General features: G+C 39.6%; 1 protein-coding gene across 1 annotated transcript in view; it reads left to right on the top strand.

The window, feature by feature from the left end:
- Positions 1-18,766, top strand: part of LOC134797792 (phosphatidylinositol 3,4,5-trisphosphate 3-phosphatase and dual-specificity protein phosphatase PTEN) — a 61,669-nt gene that overhangs the window by 27,718 nt on the left and 15,185 nt on the right. Inside the window, exons 2-3 of the mRNA XM_063770161.1 lie at positions 1,687-1,859; positions 16,407-16,548. Coding sequence (XP_063626231.1) covers positions 1,687-1,859; positions 16,407-16,548 — 315 coding nt within the window. The remainder of the gene's footprint in view (positions 1-1,686; positions 1,860-16,406; positions 16,549-18,766) is intronic.

Raw genomic sequence — 18,766 nt, 5'->3', positions numbered from 1 at the left:
CGAAATCCGAAGATCCGCTGTATTAAAAACAACACTAGTAACCATAGCTAGACCTTATGCCTTCGCATTAAGGTATATGAATTATCAGTTAATAAGTGTACGATGGTAATGCTTGTCAACAGTGTTAACGTAACCTGCCCACGGAGTGTCCGGTGTAGAATTACATGGAGTTTCACGCATCAATGCGTTTTGGTGTATCCATTGTGGAATCGTTAACCACGACTGGAAAGGGCACTGTTACTTTGTTAAAATGATGCTGATCGTACGCTTTATCGGCTCGTCTAATAGAGTCTTCTGGTGACCAGAGGGCTGTCCACTGGCCACTATTTCGCACAGCGTATAAGTATCGCCATTCAGCGAAGAAATACGGCCAGCCTTCTGGGCACCTTGCCCGTTGACGGTGATCTGGGCCAAATTTTTCATCTAGGTTTTTGTACCATGAAATTAAATTCATCAAAAATGTTGACTTTTGCTTCTACTACATTCTTAGGACTGTTAATAATTTTAGAAATAAATCCCAAATTTTATAAACGTGAGCAAAAACAGATGGCCTAAATGTAAATGTTAACAACGTTGACCTTATTCTACTTAGGACAAAGCATGTTTTTGACGTAATTAAAGCATGAACAAAGATCTTTGTAACCAATGCCTACCAAAACATACGAAGAATGGAGTTTTGTTCTTTGTCGTACATATTTTATGTAAATATAATTTAAACTAAATAATTATAGAGATCCAGGCCGGCTACATTTTTTCTACAATTTTCATCTATTTGGCCTTTTGAAATAGCTCTTTCTAGTTGCGCCGACCTGGCCGAACATTACTAATTCCCTGGTATTAGCGCGTTGGTAGCCGGTCACCCTCGTTATTTTAATTAATTTTCCGTCGTATTGTTTGGCCCCACAATGAATGCTTTATGCTACCCAGCGGAACTATAACGAAATTAAAACCGCTTCGATTACTAAAACTTTGGACCTTTCAGAGGACATTTTTGGGATGGAAATTTTCAACTTTAGTTCTCGACATTTTCGAGGCTCTCACGAGTTTAGGAACTAATTGGGATAATTGTAACTGTACGTGACTACGATGCGGTTGGAGATAGAAGTTTAGATAGGTACATAACCTTGGAGAATTAGCATGTACCTAACTTTATAAACGTGCTTTAAATGCCTGAACGGATAGCATTGAAACTAAGCTCTAATTTCTTGGCTAGCTGGCACAATTAAACTGCCACTTAGTGTCAATTTGACAAACCACAAACGGAGTTTATTTATAAGTATTTACATATCTCCGAAGATACCGAAACGATACTTATAGAAGAATGATACAGGCAGGGTAACATAGTAATATTACCAAGGTCACTCTAAAGTCCCTAAACTAATAAAAAGTTGACACACCTGCTATTTACCTGCAATCTGAATATCAAAACCTGCTTAACCTTTTGTCTGTATATTATACGGATTCAATTTTGCAATTTTACGTCATATTATTGCATTTTTTTTTTCGAGAACAATTGTTTCTTCCCTATGCAGCACAATCGAGGTTTGAACCGACGATTTTTGACCACCACATACATATGAAAGGTTAAATTAATTCTCATTTGCCAGACATCACCAGAATTTTGCAAATTTTCTGTTAAATAACCTGTTCTCTCTATCATGTCTTTCCTTAACCCCGCAACCCCAGATATCACAGATCGGCTGATAGCCATGGGTTTCCCGGCGGAGAAGCTGGAGGGAGTCTACAGGAATCACATCGACGAGGTCTACAGGTTCCTCGAGCAGATGCACAAGGATCATTATAAGATTTACAACCTCTGCTCCGAGAGGTCCTACGACTCTGCAAAATTTCATGAGAGGGTGAGTGGTTTGAACTTTTTACTTGTGGACTTACAATCTTTTATGCGTATTGGCCTTTGCTTTTTAATTTTATTCCTGTTCGTTACTTCCATCCGCCAATTTCTATTTTCAAATTTACAGAACAGAGTTAGGGAGTCATATTTTCATAGAAATTTGACATTATCACACTTTATGCCATTGCAAATGGCATGTAGAATTCGCTTGGTCCGACTATTTCTTATTATTTTTAATTAATTCTCAAGTTTAACATTAACACTGCCATGGATTGGTGACACTTTATCGGAAAATTTTGTATCTTTGCTATTGCAAACGTTATTAGTGTTATTACGTTTACTAATTATTAGTGTGGAACTGTGGACGATGGTAGTCAAGATGACATCTATCTCTAAGTCCACAATCTGGTGTCATTTCCACCCGTAATTGGCTTAGAGATTAACACTAACGACATGTATGTTTTGATACCGGCTTCCAGCATTACGTGAGATCTATCTTGGGATTCTGTTATCAGAATATTGTGACTATGAGATAAACCGCGTCAATTTGAACGTCATTTACTGAATCTTTTATCTAATCTCGGAGATATTAGAGACATTTTATGTGTTTTTCAGGATTATCCTGACACTTTCTTTGTTTTTGTGTGAATACAACAAATTTTATTAACAATGCGGCATGATCATTTGAACGTAGTTCAGTGGCTAATGTTTTAATCCGCAAAACTGTCATTAAAATGTAATACTTTTGTCAAAGTGAAAGAAAGTTTAAAATCTTGACCCAACCAAGGTTTTATCCTCTAAGTATGAAGAACCTCCTTCTGTTTGAAAGTGGGTACGAATGATTGAATTCATATTCATTAAAATCGTCCTAGTAGTTTTGAAGCTACTGTCAAATACACACATTGTAACCCATTCTCTTTGCTTTGCCGTATTCGGGTAAAAACCCAGAATAAACTGGAATTGGAACCGTAATTTAAATTATTTTTTACATAACAACAAGGATTGCATAAATACAATAAAGTTGATCGCGGTTATCATGCAAGCTGTGACAACAAATAAACATACACGTCCTTGCCTCGCTAAAAAGACGTATGTGCCTTTTAAATAACGCACCGTGCTAAGGAAAACCAACCTTATAATCGTAGGCGAATTGTATAAGAAATTCCTGTAAGTGCTTCTTACATTAAGACTCATTTTTCTTTAAGAACATTTGTAGATAAGTTTCGTAGCTGCGGGTTTATAGTTTGTGGTCTGAGTCATACCTTATGTGTTACGTGTGGTGCCTCACGCGTATGATTCCCTGGTAGGTATTTGGATTGCAATGCTTTCTGCAATTTAGTTGATACCAAGGATCAAAACAGGTTTCAAGTATACCGGTTACAAAATAACGGTTTTTGGAACGAAACCAAAATCAAAAGATTTTACGGTAAATTCATGGTAACGGTTTGAAATTTTAACCGGTATCGAAGCTTTCGTTCCTTCCCGTGGGCTTCATATTCATACCGTTCGTAGTATAATATTTATTATAAATAACATTGGTAGCTACCAACATACATAGCTATGTACAGTGCGACATAAAATAGTAGAAATAAAATAAAATGGAAGCGAAAGAGGTATGCCAGGATCGTAGCAAGTGGAAATCCGTGGTCTCTGCCTACTCCGGGAAATAGGTATGTATCATATCATATCATTTATTCAGTAATAGTCATACATTGTCATTTATATATACAATTCACTTAATGAACTAAGGATAATATAGAATTAACTATGTATGTATGTAAATAAAATGGTAGTAAAAAAATCCATACTAAATTATTGCCATGTTTAAGAATTTTACGTCAAAAACGTGACAGTTACGTAGAAAGTGGTGCCCTCATTTATTTTCTACTATTTTATGTCGCACTGTAGGTATAGCTTTTTACTTGAGGTCCATGCAATCAAAGCGTTTTAGACGTTAAAGTCTGAAGTAAAAGACAAATTCACTGGATTTTAAGATCTAATGTTTTACCAAAACAACATGTTGGCGATGTTTGCAAATATAATAATAAATTAGTAGGAAACAAAATTGGCTCATACTAAGTAGGAAACGCGAAAAAATAATTATGTATCCTGTTACACCCTCGTGGTGTGATTTTATTGCGCACTTATATTTCAGGTTCGTTACGTCGGCGTGAGGTCAGAGTCAGACACGGTGTCATACCTACGGGAAAACGTTGCAGTACTTATTTTTAATAAGTAATTTTTAGGATTTATGTTAGAAAATTTTAGTGTCCGACAGAACCGGAATTTTTTCACCACAGAAATTTTAAAACTAACACGGGACTTAATCGCGTAAAACTTATAAAACTTACGTTTGTGGCCTGACGTTTCGAACGCGACGTTACGCTCGTGGTCACAGGCAGGCCACCATTAACTTTAAGTAGTGTAAATTAACCAAACATAAGTTTTAGTGGTAGTTAGTTCAAAGCTCTTTCTTTTGGAATGAAATGTCGCCCGCGCTATATCCGGACCTTCCATGGGAATGAACTGTCGCCCGCGGTAATTCCGGACCTTCCTTGGGAATAAACTGTCGCCCGCGATATTTCCGGACCTTCCTTGGGAATGAACTGTCGGCCGCGGTAATTCCGGACCTTCCTTGGGAATGAACTGTCGCCCGCGGTATTTCCGGACCTTCCTTGGGAATGAACTGTCGCCCGCGGTATTTCCGGACCTTCCTTGGGAATGAACTGTCGCCCGCGATATTTCCGGACCTTCCTTGCGAATGAACTGTCGATGTCGCTTGCAGTATTTCCGGACCTTCCTTTGGAATTAACAATCGCCTGCGGTATTTCCGGACCTTCCTTTGGAATGAACTGTCCCCCGCATTACTTCGGGACCTTCCTTTGGAATGAACTGTCGCCCGCGGTATTTCCGGACCTTCCTTGGGAATGAACTGTCGCCCGCGGATTTCCGGACCTCCCTTTGGAATGAACTGTCGCCCGCGACCTTCCTTTGGAATGAACTTTCCTTCGGGATCTTCCCTTGGAGTGAACTGTCGCCCGCGGTAATTCCGGACCATACGATCTTCAAACCTTCAAGAATAGAGCGTTTACCGGTGTCCATGGGCGACGGTAATTGTTTACCATCAGGCGATTCGTCTGCACGTTTGCCTTTTTTATAGAACACATTCAGGCCCATTTTTAATTATATAATTATAAATGGGTCTTAGATGGGTCTTAGAATGTGTTCCGTTTCTTTTGACAGACTGTGCTGCTGTTGAGCATTGTTTTGGGTAAAATTTACACAATTTAGCCGAAACATTGCAGTTCAGAAGCTCATTCACTCCTATCTATGTTTTTATATTTATACTTCTGTAATAAATTACACATGCGTTATCAATTGGCATAAAAAAATAATCGTCAACATAACACGAAACGTTCCAAAATAAGCGGTCCTACACGTGGAGATTATTAACTACGTAGCTTTCGCACATCGCCTAAAATTATTATTTTAATTTATTTATATAACCAGGTCCATATTGCATAATGTAAATGTATATCTTGCAGATTAACAAACATAAACATAAATCATAATTTTTAAAAATAACATTGCTATTTAATAACTTGAATAGGTATTATGATAATTCATAATTAGCATGCTTTTCAACTATAAATTTTTATCAATACTACATTAATAAAAAATAGAAATTCACCGCTTCGGGCAAGCAGAAGCACTTGCAAAGGGTTACCAAATGACAGGAATTTTCCTGATATGTCAGGAATTTTGGCCTTTTGTCTGGAATGGGGACGGAATACGAAAATGTCAGGAATTTTTTGAATTGAATTTGTTTACTGAAATGAATACAAATAAAATTTAATAAAACTTAAATTAATGAAACGCGGCTATCGGCTCAATCGGGTGGCCATCGCTAACGGCTAGACCGTCGTCGTCAAAAATATGAATGTCAGGAAAAATATTCGGAAATCAGGAATTTTGTCAGGATATTCTAAATTTGTATCTGGTAACCCTACTTGCAACGCCTCTGGTCTTGCAGGTGTCCTTAAGCGACGGTGATCGCTTACCATCAAGCTATTCGTATCCTATAAAAAGAAAAATATAGTGAAGAAAACTGCATACAAATGGAAAGAAATTCAATTCAGATCTTTTTTTATTCTGGAAATCAACTCCCAATGTGAAATTGGGTACAACTTTGTATCAAATTGTTTGTTTTATATCATATTTGTAGCCTTAAGCCCCTGCTACACGGCAGCCGACAAGCCCCCAAACCGCGTGGCCTTGGTCTGTCCCGGACCGTGTAGACAGTTGTTACCAACAAAATTTCGTTTGACCTCCGGACGCCCTTGGCATGCGAGCGCGCGCCAGCGACCGCGGTCTGAGCGGTCGGTCCGGAACCGTGTAGCCGCCCGACGCCGACCGCACTAGGCCATTTCGCTTGGAGGACGCGCCGTGTGCGCTCGTGTGGTTAATAGACATGCCATGGGTACTCAGTAGCATTTCTAATAATTTATCAAATACTTTCCTCTTCATTCTCAGAAAGTTATATATGTCCCCGTAGCGTAGTCCAGCGAATTCATTAAGTTGAAATGACTCAACAAATGCCGTTTTTTGAGCCAGCGTTTCATTCATATACCCTTTTCTTTTTTTACAAACTTTTTATTAACTTGCAATATACCTAATCGTAAGTATGTAAATATGTTTGTACGGGTCAAATCTTGCAAGTTAAATTAGACCCACTTTCTAGTTTCCGATGGAGCTGAAAATTTGCATACATATATAAGTCGGGTGACAATGCATTATTATGGTACCATAGAGCTGATCTGATGATGGAGACAGGAGGTGGCCATAGGAACCCTGTGATAGAACAACGCGACCTAATTGTGTTTGGGGTTTTTAGAATTGTCTCGACGAGTATTAGTTGCCTCTGGAAAGAAAAGTACAGTCAGCGATAAAAGCTTGTACCAAAAATTGTTTTTTTGCCATAAACTTATTTTTTTGTCATTGCACTAGTATGAGTAGGTAGGTTATGAAATTTGGCGCCGCGACCAATAAGTTTTGCTGCCCCAGAAGTGAAGGAAGAAAAACAAAATGCAATCCGCCAGGGGTGGCATACGCCGCCCTTAGGGCCATACGCCACTGAGTAGGTACTAATGCCACGCCAACTTTCTGAAAGGTTAGGGGCCATTTTGTGCGCTTGCAATACGTGTTGTCCGTCCGCGAGTTCTGAACACACTGTGGTTTGCCACCGTCTAGCCAGACAACTCAAACGGACCCACACACCAAGGACAGACCAAGGTCAGACGGTTAGTAGGCTTGTCGGCTGCCGTGTAGCAGGGGCTTTATCAGTCCAGAAGGTTCTCGCCCGAACGGCGCGAAGAAAACTAAATGCTAGACTAGATGTCGCCGCTATCCATAGATAAGGACGAACGGTTCGCGAAGATAATCCATCCAGTTTAGACGTGGACCAGTTTAAGTAGACCTTGTTGATTACTGAAAGGGGTATTCTTGGAAAATATGTTGTAAACTCTGTTCCTCAGCACCACAGTGACAGACAGGAGACTCCTATACGATGACTATATACGATTAAACAAATAAATTTAAACGGGTAGACATTGGACTTTGGAGTAAGAACAGTAAAGGAGAGGCTTGGTGCACTAAATAACGACCTCATGTGGTCGCAACCCTCAAGTCATGAGGAAACGAGGACGAAAAGATCTTCCATATCATATAAAGTGTCATTCTATGGAACTTGCTAACTATATGTAAACAAAAGTCCCTAGTAAATTCATCATTCTTCAATTTCAATATGGCGGTTTGTTTACATAGTTAGCAAGTTCCATAGAATGACACTTTATATTGCTATTCGGGAGGAACTAAGCTATGTATAGAGTTAGACCAAGCTACGTTGGCGATTTTGATAGCCCAGACTGTGCAAGTGTTATTTAAACATCATAATTTCATAGAAGTTTTTCTTTGAAAATAGCACTTGCACAGTCTGCATGGTCTATCAAAATCGCTGCCAAATTAGCTTCATCTAACTCTCATCTCCTAGCCGATTTCGGCCACAGCCACTGCGTTCTACCACTGAGAGCGTCGCTGGTGCGCTCTCAGGTGACTGACAATACTGACATAGCCAATTTTTGCAGCGAATGTGCGACTACTGCCACACTCACTGCAGGTCAGCACCCCTCCGACATAAATACATAATTGTAAAGTATGGCTTACTTATAGCATTTAATAACTGGAGTCGCCTTTAGCTTACCCCTCTGCCGAAAAACTTGCACAATTGTGCAAACTTTTGTATGGACTGACATGGCTATTTGTACGTTACGTACAAATCATGTAGAAATAGCAATACATTTGACGTCCCCTCCCCCGTAAAATCGGCAGACTGTTTCGTACAGAAAATGACAGCCATGACGTCTTCAGTTACTGCTCTAAGATGGCTTACAATTATGTATTATGTCACAGGTGGTCTAGCCTTCTAACTCTAGTAGTAACATGTAGAGGTGCAGGTATTGTAAAAGGCAAAAAGGAGCAAAGTTGAACGACCTTGCTTGTGTTGTGTTGTGTTGTGACTAACGCTATCTCGGGCACGTGTGGCGATTCTAGGAAGGCGTTGTTCGGTTCGCAGTAAGCCGAGCCCTGATAACTTATCTGTTCGCAAATCGCTTTACTCGTCCGTATGCGAGTCACAAAATGCAAATCGAAACTCAAACTAGTGGCTCTGTGAGCTATAGACCTCGCGATGGGTCATTCTCAAATTTTATGACTGCAAATATTATATAAAAGGGAAAAAAATGAAAAACTTCCGCTTCCGGCAGGACTTGAACCCGCAACCTCCGCAATCGTGCATTCCATACATCATCATCAGTCTATTTTTTCCTTTAATATAAAATTTGGAATATCGCTCGCAGACTTATTTGCTTGTTTAAAAATTGGTTTAAATATGACTGCAGTCAGTCTCAACTCCGTCAAACTTTCTTGCATTTAGTATTATTTGTTGGAGTTTAAACGCAAGGACCTGGAATCTGGAGAATGACCGCGATAAGCTTAAAAAATGTAAATATTAATAATTCTTCGTTGAGTCATTATCAACTCACAGTGGTCTTAAGTGCCATAGACCCCACAAGCGCTTAAGTGCTTTATGCCATTTTGAACTTTTTCCAAAAACCGTAATGACAGTAAAATTCTATCTAACTACCGAACCTGCCCACAAAATTACACGAGAATTGGTTGAGAAATGCGACCTGCAGAGGAGAACATCCGGACATACGATACGTAAGATTTTTTTGCCCAAGCTGAAACGGAAACCTTCGTTAACGCTCCGTCAATAATGTATGGAAATATCGTAGCATCTGTTATCCGATACATTTTTAGGGTTCCGTACCCAAAGGGTAAAAACGGGACCCTATTACTAAGACTCCACTGTCCGTCTGTCCGTCGATCTGTCTGTCACCAGGCTGTATCTCATGAACCGTGATAGCTAAGACAGTTGAAATTTTCACAGAAGATGTATATCTGTTACTGCTATAACAACAAATACTAGAAAGTACGGAACCCTCAGTGGGCGAGTCCGACTCGCACTTGTCCGGTTTTTTCCTTTTCGCTTGACGTTTGTCGATGTACGATTGTCATCTTGACTAGGCCCCCAGGAAGCCATCAGGGCTACATTTTTCGTCTTATTACAAATGAGTAAGATGCAAAAGTATAAACATATTTTTGATTCTGACGTCCACTTTACAGACAAAGAACCTTGTCACAGTACTGTAACGATCAATATGAAAGTCGCTAGAGACCTCATACCATTGTCACTGTGACAAGCTACAAAATGGGTCGGTAATAAATCCTTTGACTCTACCATTTTCCACATTGTTAGTTATACGTAAACCTTATTCCGAAGACATAAGAGTGAACCCTGATCAGTTCGGTTACTGTTAGCACTTCATTCGAGTCTTATCACGCGCCACTTACCGAGTTACCATCATCAGCATACACGTGTCTAATAAAGGATACCCATCAAAAACATAAATGTGAAATGAGAGCCAAGTTCAATATTAAGAATATTCGTCGTTGTTGACTTCGCCGGAAAAATAATTGAGATCTATATGGGTGCCAAGTCCTAGTTTGCTTGGGGTGTAATTAAGGTTCAGGATTTCAACTTGCTAGGTCATCTGGAGGTGGGTTAGGTTTTTGATGATAGGTCAGTACGTGAGTCAGTGAGAAAAATCCCTATTTTTAGATGCTTGTATCTTAACAACCGGTTGAGCTAACTATATTTATGAAATTTGAGGTTCTAGTTGGCCTTAAGGGCTTAAGACCCAAAGGTTGAATGAACCAAATTTCATATGTTTACGTTTAATAGATTATGAGTTACGCAGGGGTTAAAAGTGGCTCCAAATGTTTAGTGTAATATAACACACGGCCGCTGGGTCGCCAGTTCTTTTTACAAGCTTTTTTATTAACTTGCAATGTACCTATGTATGTAACTATGTTTGTACGGGTCAAATCTTGCAAGTTTTTGACCCACTTCCCGACTTCCAATAATGAAGCTGAAAATTTGCATACATATGTAAGTCGGGTGACAATGCAATATTATGGTAGCCATCCAGCTGATCTGATGATGGAGACAGGAGTTGGCCATAGGTACTCTGTGATAAAACAACGCAACCTAATTGTGTTTGGGGTTTTTAGAATAGTCTCGATGAGTATTAGTTGCCTATGTAAAGAAAAGTACAGTCGGCGATAAAACCTTGTACCAAAAATAACTTATTTCTTTTGAACTTGGCTTGACACGCTGCCGCGTGTCTAGATAAAAAGATTTACTATTTACTAACACGCTACAACTGCTACAAGTATGGATGTTGGGTACGAAATTACGGAAACATCTGTCGGTTAGCGTGCTTGATTTGATTACATTTTAATTATAGTGCCACAATGTTTGCACGTTTTAGTATTTAAAAATACATATACTTGTACTCTTTTGTAAGACTTGTGTCTTGTTTCGGTGAGATGGAGTAATATTAAGATGAGCTGCGGATTTAGCATTTCATAATTTCTATAAAATAATTGATCCTGTAAATTGTTTATTTAATAACAAAACTTATAAACTATTATAAAAAATAAGTATACACTAAATAAATTAAAACTAATAAAATAAATAAATAAAACTTACCCACCTTCTTAGGTCCCCAGTGGGTCCCCCAGATCTGTCCCCTGCGGAAGAGTGCCCATAAGGCTGGCTACATTCCCACGCTGAATAGCTATGCCTATTCTTTGGCCTAGGAATGAGCCGTAGTTTCAAACAAAAAAAATAATATTACCTCTGTTTGTGTCGATTACTGTAAGATATACTCTTGGTTAATCCAATGAGCTAATAAATATTTATTATAATAATATATATTCATGACAATTTACATGCAAATGTATTGTTCGTTATATTACATTATAGTTAATGAATTATATTTTGATTTATGGCGTATTATATCCTTGGTATTCTACTTTTTTAACTTTATTGCTACTTAAGACGAAACAGGAGCTGAGTTTTAAATATTTTAGGTAAATATACCCGTCTCGATAACGGAAGCGGCACCTAAAAGTAGTGCGATAAGGACAAGGCGAAAAATCCTGCGTAAAAATCTCAAAAATCGAGGTTTCGTACTCCTCTGTTTCCTCCTCCAAAACTTAACCAATCGTAACCAAATTTGGAAATCTAAATGATTATGAAATTATTTGTGTCGGACCGTTTTGCTTTTTTGGCTAATTGATATCAGTTTTGAATGCCACGCCTCTATTGCGGCATAGTCAATTAGGCCATTTTGGCCATTTTTGAAGGGCTCTAGCGCCTTAAAAAACAAAAATATCAAAAAAAGCAAAACGGTCCGACACAGATATTGACAATATTAATCTGTGTTGAAAAAATCATTGCTCTAGCTTCAAAAACCACAGAGGAAAACGAGGAGTACGTTTGTATGGAGAAATGACCACTCCCGTTGGCTCTTAATATATCGTTTATTTATGTTTTTCTGTGTCTGTACCTACTTTTCATCAGAAGCGATATGATGGTTGGGCTTCTGGGGTCTGGGTGCCATTACATGATGGTTGCGATGTTAGACGATAAAAGTGCGATCAAGATATCAGTATACCGTTTTTGAATATAATATCCGTCTTGCAGGGCCGTCTTAAACTATGCTGGAGCCAATAAGAATTTGGGGCCGTTTTGGAAAGTAAAGAAAGCTGATTAAACTAACATTTTTCTACTATGATCCTCTATTTATTATGCGTAATCAAATATACTGTTACTGTCTGTCCTTCGGGGCCCCCTGAGGGTGGGGGGCCTGGGCACGGGTCCCGTGTGCCCTTATGGTAAAAACGGTACTCCATCAGTTTTGGCTATACAAAATTTTGTGTGAACTACCCAATTAATTACTTTTATTTGCTGTCATTGAACAATATTATTGTAGTAAAATTCACAATGCCTTTTAAATAAGATTGAAGTGGTCAACATTAGTATAGTTACAACCATATTTGGCTAGCCCACCTTAGGGCCTAGCCTGTGTAGGGGCAAGTAACAACCATATTAGCAGTAAACGCTAATTGAAATAAAGATAATGTATGGAAGTTTAATGGTCACACCTGTCATTTCCATTGGCGTTTGTCGATAATCAGTAGGGAGGAGTGCAGCAGTAATTAAGCTAGCTAGTTAGTGGGGTTAGTAAGTAAGACAAATGTATGGAAGTGCATGCACTTTAGTCTCAGGCGATGCCGCTTGGCACGATTGTTCCTTAGGTCAAACAAAGTTGATCTGGCCCGGTAGCCAGGAGATCGTACCATGCAGACCCCCTAAACAGGGGGGGGGGGGGTGAAAGGGTCGGCTCCCCAGGTACAATCTATGCTATATTCCATCCTAGTCTTAGCAACTAGGGCAAGTTATATATCATTTTCGTATAATTAAGGGACGAGGAATTCATTTTTGAAATAATTACTATACCTTCTCATACAAAAATAATGGTTTTTGTACAATAAATGAAAATGATATGTAATTTTTTGTGACAATATTGGATGTTACAATCACAGTGTGGCGATTTGCACTAAATAAAAAATTGGACGATGTAGCCCATGTATTCTTTATTCTGAAAAATATCACTTTATAGTAGGCATTCCTACATATTTTCGTAATAAAAAAAATATTTATAGCGCGCGGTAGTAACGATTTCCATACAAATGGAACTATGCCCAAAGTCAAAGATTAAAAATGTTTACAAAAACACTGAATTTGGCATTTTAAAAGTTTAAATATAATGTTTTAATATATTTTTCATGCGTTTTTGCCCTTTTTTGGTACAAATTTGTTGTTTTTATTTTTGTTTGCGGTAACGCCACGCGCTATAAATTATTTTTTTATTACGAAAAAATGTATGAATGCCTACTTTAAAGTCATATTTTCCAGAATAAAGAATACATGGGCTACATCGTCCATATTTTTTATTTAGTGCAAATTGCCACACTGATTGTAACATCCAAAGTTGTCACAAAAAATTACATAACATTTTCATTTTTTGTACAAAAATATTTTTTTTTTGTATGGAAAGGCATAATAATTATTTCAAAAATGAATTCCTCGTCTCTAATTTATACGAAAATGATATATAACTTGCCCTAGTTGCTAAGACTAGGAAGGAATATAGCATAGATTAGATCTGGGGAGCCGACCGTTTCACCCCCCCTTTTTGGGGGGTCTGCATGGTACGATCTCCTGGCTACCGGGCCAAATCAACTTTGTTTGACCTAAGGAACAATGGTGCCAAGCGGCATCGCCTGAGACTAAAGTGCATGCTAAATGACCTTACTAACCCTACTAAGTAAACCATAGAGTAACTTATACATACTGTGCCTTAAACTGTTTTTTGACAAGTTTTCACAGACAATAAAATATGACATTGATGCATCAAGGCGGTTTGTTAATAAGGGCCTACCGGGAAAGGGGCTGTCCATAAATTACGTCATCGATTTTTGACGATTTTGGACCCCCCCCCCCCTATAATCATCCAAAAATCATGCTTCAAATGACCTCATTTCCTCCTACTTCATGCTACCGTCATCCGATGTCCAGACCCCCCCCCCCCCCCCTAATTTGAAATGACGTAATTTATGAATAGCCCCAAACGCGAAAATCGAAATTTAGTTATCTGCCTCTTTATCGCTCTAATATGCAAGTGTGATAGAGAGGTTAGATAACGAGATTTTCTTGTTTCGCGGTAGACCCCCAGATAGATTGTGATGGATCGTGGTAGTGGCGCCCTCTACGCAGAGTTTCGCGTAATATTCCCTACTACGTGACTTCACCTTAATGAACATTTATGAAGCCATATCAAACAATGGAGTGACATAACGACAGTTATCTGTCATTTGAGTAAGATTAGGGCTTGTCAGGCACACCCGCCTTATTATCAGTGGCTGATAACGATAGCTCATATACATGCTTAGGGTATAGAAATAGGTACGTGCAATTTCACCTTTCTTTTATTACAATAAATAAACTAAATAAGTAAAGTATATTGAAGGATTAATTATACTTAGGCCCACTTGCACCATCCCACTAACCCGGGGTTATGCGGTTAAACCGTTTACTCAGTGTCAAATTGTACTGGTAACCATGGTAACTCCAGGTTTAACTGGTTAACCCCGGGTTAGTGGAATGGTGCAAGTGGGCCTTATAAGGTTTATTTTGGTAATTCTGGAATTGGAATTTTATATGACGGAATGATTTTCAAAATCACCCGAATATGTGGACAGGTATGAGGACTAATAAATTTTGCTAAAAGCTTTAAGGTATCCCTACCACTAGTTTACCTGAGACTGTTCGTGGTAGTTCCTGATTTGTATTTATTTTAAATGTATAGGAGTAAACTTGGGACCTTCAAATTAATCATACACAATCACATTCGGCAATCATCTTATGTGTGGGCTTATAGCACAGGAGCGCAGCAACATATCTCGCGCGCGGGATAAACTACCCATCTTTTACTAAGTGTGTTAATTAGAGGGGGAAGGCAGACTATCTCACGGGCGTGATACTGTCGCTGCGCTCCTGTGCTTAGCTTACAGCATATTTATCGCCGGATTTTGTTTGTCGGATTGTTACAGACATGGACAAATACTATTTCGAACTGTTCAAACTTTGCTCGCTGTAGCTTCACTCGCTTACTGTCAGAGTGACAATCTTTTTATCCACAGCGACAAACGACATAGGCTGTCAAGGTACGTCAATGATGCTTGAACTACAATGTAGTTAGTTAGACGCCGTCACGACACTAAGTGTTGTGCATAGTCTAATAAAACATGGTCTTCTATTCCCAGAGTGACACAGGCCTACGTCACAATAACATGGCCGCTATATATAGCGCTATCGCATATTATCATATAGCGCTGTCGCATGATGACGTAGGCTTGTGTCAGTTAGGTGACCTAGAAAAGACGGGAATGGAGTACCAGGCGGAGTATATTATTATACCATGAGTGTTGTGCAAAAAGCGGACAACGGTCGGCATACTAAACAGCCAAGATTTGCTTTCCTTCAGCCACATAAATCCACGGCGATTTATTACCTGAACAATTGGTTTCCTCTTGCTTTTCTTACGGGTTTGTTCTTAAGGTGCAGTAGTTTCAGCCAGCAGAGTTTTAGCAGTGAAACATAGCAGTTATTCAGATCACAATACGGTTGCCAAAAATGTTATTAGCAAGCTTGAAGCCAGGCCTCTAGTAACTTCATTGATTCCAAAAAAAAAACATGGTACAGTCAACTGTAAAAATATGGGTGCATAAATCATCTCAAAAATATGTCCCCCATAGCTCTTATGTCAGCGAATTAAGAACTATGGGACATATTTTTGAATAAGTTGGCTACACCCATATTTTTACAGTTGACCTATTAGCGATCCCGTGCACGCACAGCCATCTCGATCACGCTTACGCTCAGTGAGAGTGAGAGAAGAACATGAACTTACCTAGCATATACAGTCACCACACGGAAATGTTACCCCATTAAGGCCCACTTGCACCATTCCACTAAACCGGGGTTAACCGGTTAAATCTGGAGTTGCCATGGTTACCACTACAATATGACACTAGGTTAACGGTTTAACCGCTTAACCCCGGGTTAGTGGGATGGTGCAAGTGGGCCTAAGGGTTCTAGCTAAATTGGACATTCCATAGCGTAAGTATGGAACTATGGAACAACCAATTTATGAATTATTATAATATTACCCATAGATAAATACCTTAAAACTAGCATACATATTATTATAAAATATATCTTAAAACTAAAAACACACAATTATGGCTGCGATGCAGTTCGCAACCCCGCAGTGTCAGGGAGCCGGCCGCGGAACCGCCGGAACTTGACACTCTTCGGCCAAAACTCCTCCTTGGTGAATTTAGCTAGGACCATAAATGGCGTAACAATCGCGGAGCGTGATGGTACATACCCTAGCCAGCTTAATCCTTTTATGATACCTCATAAAGCCTGATAGTCAGTAATCGTGATGTGTCGTTCCAGGTGGTAAGGTACGCGTTCGAGGACCACACGCCGCCGAACATGGAGCTGATTCTGCCGTTCTGCGAGGACGTGCACAAGTGGCTCAACGCGGACCCCAAGAACGTGGCCGCCGTGCACTGCAAGGCGGGCAAGGGCCGAACTGGTACGTTATTTAACATTAAAACAAATAAGTATTTAGGGAACATCTTACATAGATCAACCTAGCCCCAAACTAAGTAAAGCTTGTACTATGGGTGCTAGACGACGATATACATACTTATATACAAAACATCCTTGACTCAGGAACAAATATTTGTGTTCATCACACAAATGAATGTCCTTATTCGAACCCAGGACCATCGGCTTCACAGACAGAGTCACTATTAGGTTAAACCGGTCGTCAAAACCAATAAGCGCCACTTGCACCATCCCACTAACTTAGTTAACCGGTTAAACCTTTAACCCAGTGTCAAATTGTACTGATAACCATGGTAACTCCAGGTTTCACCGGTTAACCCCGGATTAGTGGGATGGTGCAAGTGGTCCTAAGTAGTACAGATGTAGAACATAATTATTTTCCGTCGTATTTTCATGGAAATGTATGAACGTGTCTTGCTATTTCGGTCAGTCTCGGTACAAAAAGTACTGAGGTTGAGTGAAGTAGCATGACAAATGTCAAATACGAAAGTTTCCGAGGAAATACGATGGAATACAATTTACCACTACATCTGTAGTTACATGGCGACCCTGCCGTTCAAGGCACAAAACGCGGTCTTTTTTTTACTTCTTCGTTGTACCGACACTGGTGCTTACCATTTCTGTATTCAAGCAAGCTCAAAGTCTGTACTTAGCCACTCAAAATATTCAGGTATGTAGATGAGATTACAATATCAGTATCTGTCATCCCCACTTTACATGGAGACACTGTGGTTCTGTAAGGCAAAACGTAAATTTGTTTCAATCATTACGATGTTAAACTGTTAACCTGATTTCTATAATAGTAATTCAATAAATGTCTATTAAAATGATGTTTTTATGCTTTGAGATATGATTGCGCAGATAGAGTTAGACCAAGAAAATTCTGCAGCGATTTTGATAACATACGCAGTGCAAGTGTTATTTAATACGTCATGATTTCATAGAAGTTTGACGTTGAAATTACGCACCGCGTGTGCTATCAAAATCATTGTAGACTTTTATTGGTATAACTCTAGGTACGTACGCTTTCAAAACTATCGACTGCCCTGGACTGCCCATTACGTTCGATTTTAGACCTTTCAAATATTTCCTACACGCAAGGCCGTCTTAAACTATGCTGAGGCCCTGAGGCACAAGAATTTGGGGCCCTTTTTGAAAGTAAAGAAAGCGAATTAAAGTAACATTTTTCTACTATGATCCTCTATTTACTATGGGTAATCAAATATACTGCTATTGTCTGTCCTTCGGGGCCCCCTGACAATGGGGGCCCTGGGCACGGGCCCCGTGTGCCCTTATGGTAAAGACGGTACTGCCTACACGCCGTAAACGTAGTGTAATGTCATTCATTCGGGTCAAGCGAAGAAAACCCTTTTTTTTACAGTCCATTGTCAATTGTAAATGTATTTATTATCCAGTTGATGTCACTTCGACATACCATCCAAAGAATTCCGTCAGTGTCGAGCACAAAAGAGCATCGTTGCTAGGCGAGATCGAGATACCACGTTCGTCACTGCATTGTCCTTAACACGCCGGTGTTGCTAGATTTCGGTGTCGGTGTTATGAAAATCCGTAGATTGATGAAAAACTACTGTAGGAGGGGCATTCCATAAAAAGGACTGAATTTAAAACTTAGTTATCAGACGTTATCATCTTGACAAAATTTTAATATCGGCTTCTTAGCTTTACGAAGTCTTCCCTTCTTCCTCGCGTTATCCCGGCATTTTGCCATGGCTCATGGGAGTCTGGGGCTTGGCAACTAATCCCATGATTTGACGTAGGCAGGCGTGGCTCACTCCGCGATTTCGTCGCTTTGCTACAGGTAGCTAAAAGGACATCCGTTCGGCCCCAATTTTGGGGTTTGCCATAAGCCGCGCGTAGCGCTGTCGCCACCTAGCGGCCATATCTGTGCTGATCGTAACAGACGCGTTTTGTTAGAGAGTGAGTCTTCTGTACCTAGTACTATTATTTATTCTGTGACGTAGGCACTAGTTTTTACGAAAGCGACTGCCATCTGACCTTCCAACCCAGAGGGGAAACTATACCTTATTGGGATTAGTGCGGTTTTCTCACGATGTTTTCCTTCACCGAAAAGCGACTGGCAAAATATCAAATGAGAAGTGTTAAAAAAAATATCACGTACCCCGTACCCGACACTACTCTGGATTCTGGAATGCCCCAGGAAG

This window comes from Cydia splendana, chromosome 15 (assembly GCF_910591565.1).
Source record: "Cydia splendana chromosome 15, ilCydSple1.2, whole genome shotgun sequence".
NCBI lineage: Eukaryota > Metazoa > Arthropoda > Insecta > Lepidoptera > Tortricidae > Cydia > Cydia splendana.
The sequence above is the reverse complement of the archived record's forward strand: the minus strand, read 5'-3'. Positions and strand labels throughout refer to the sequence as shown.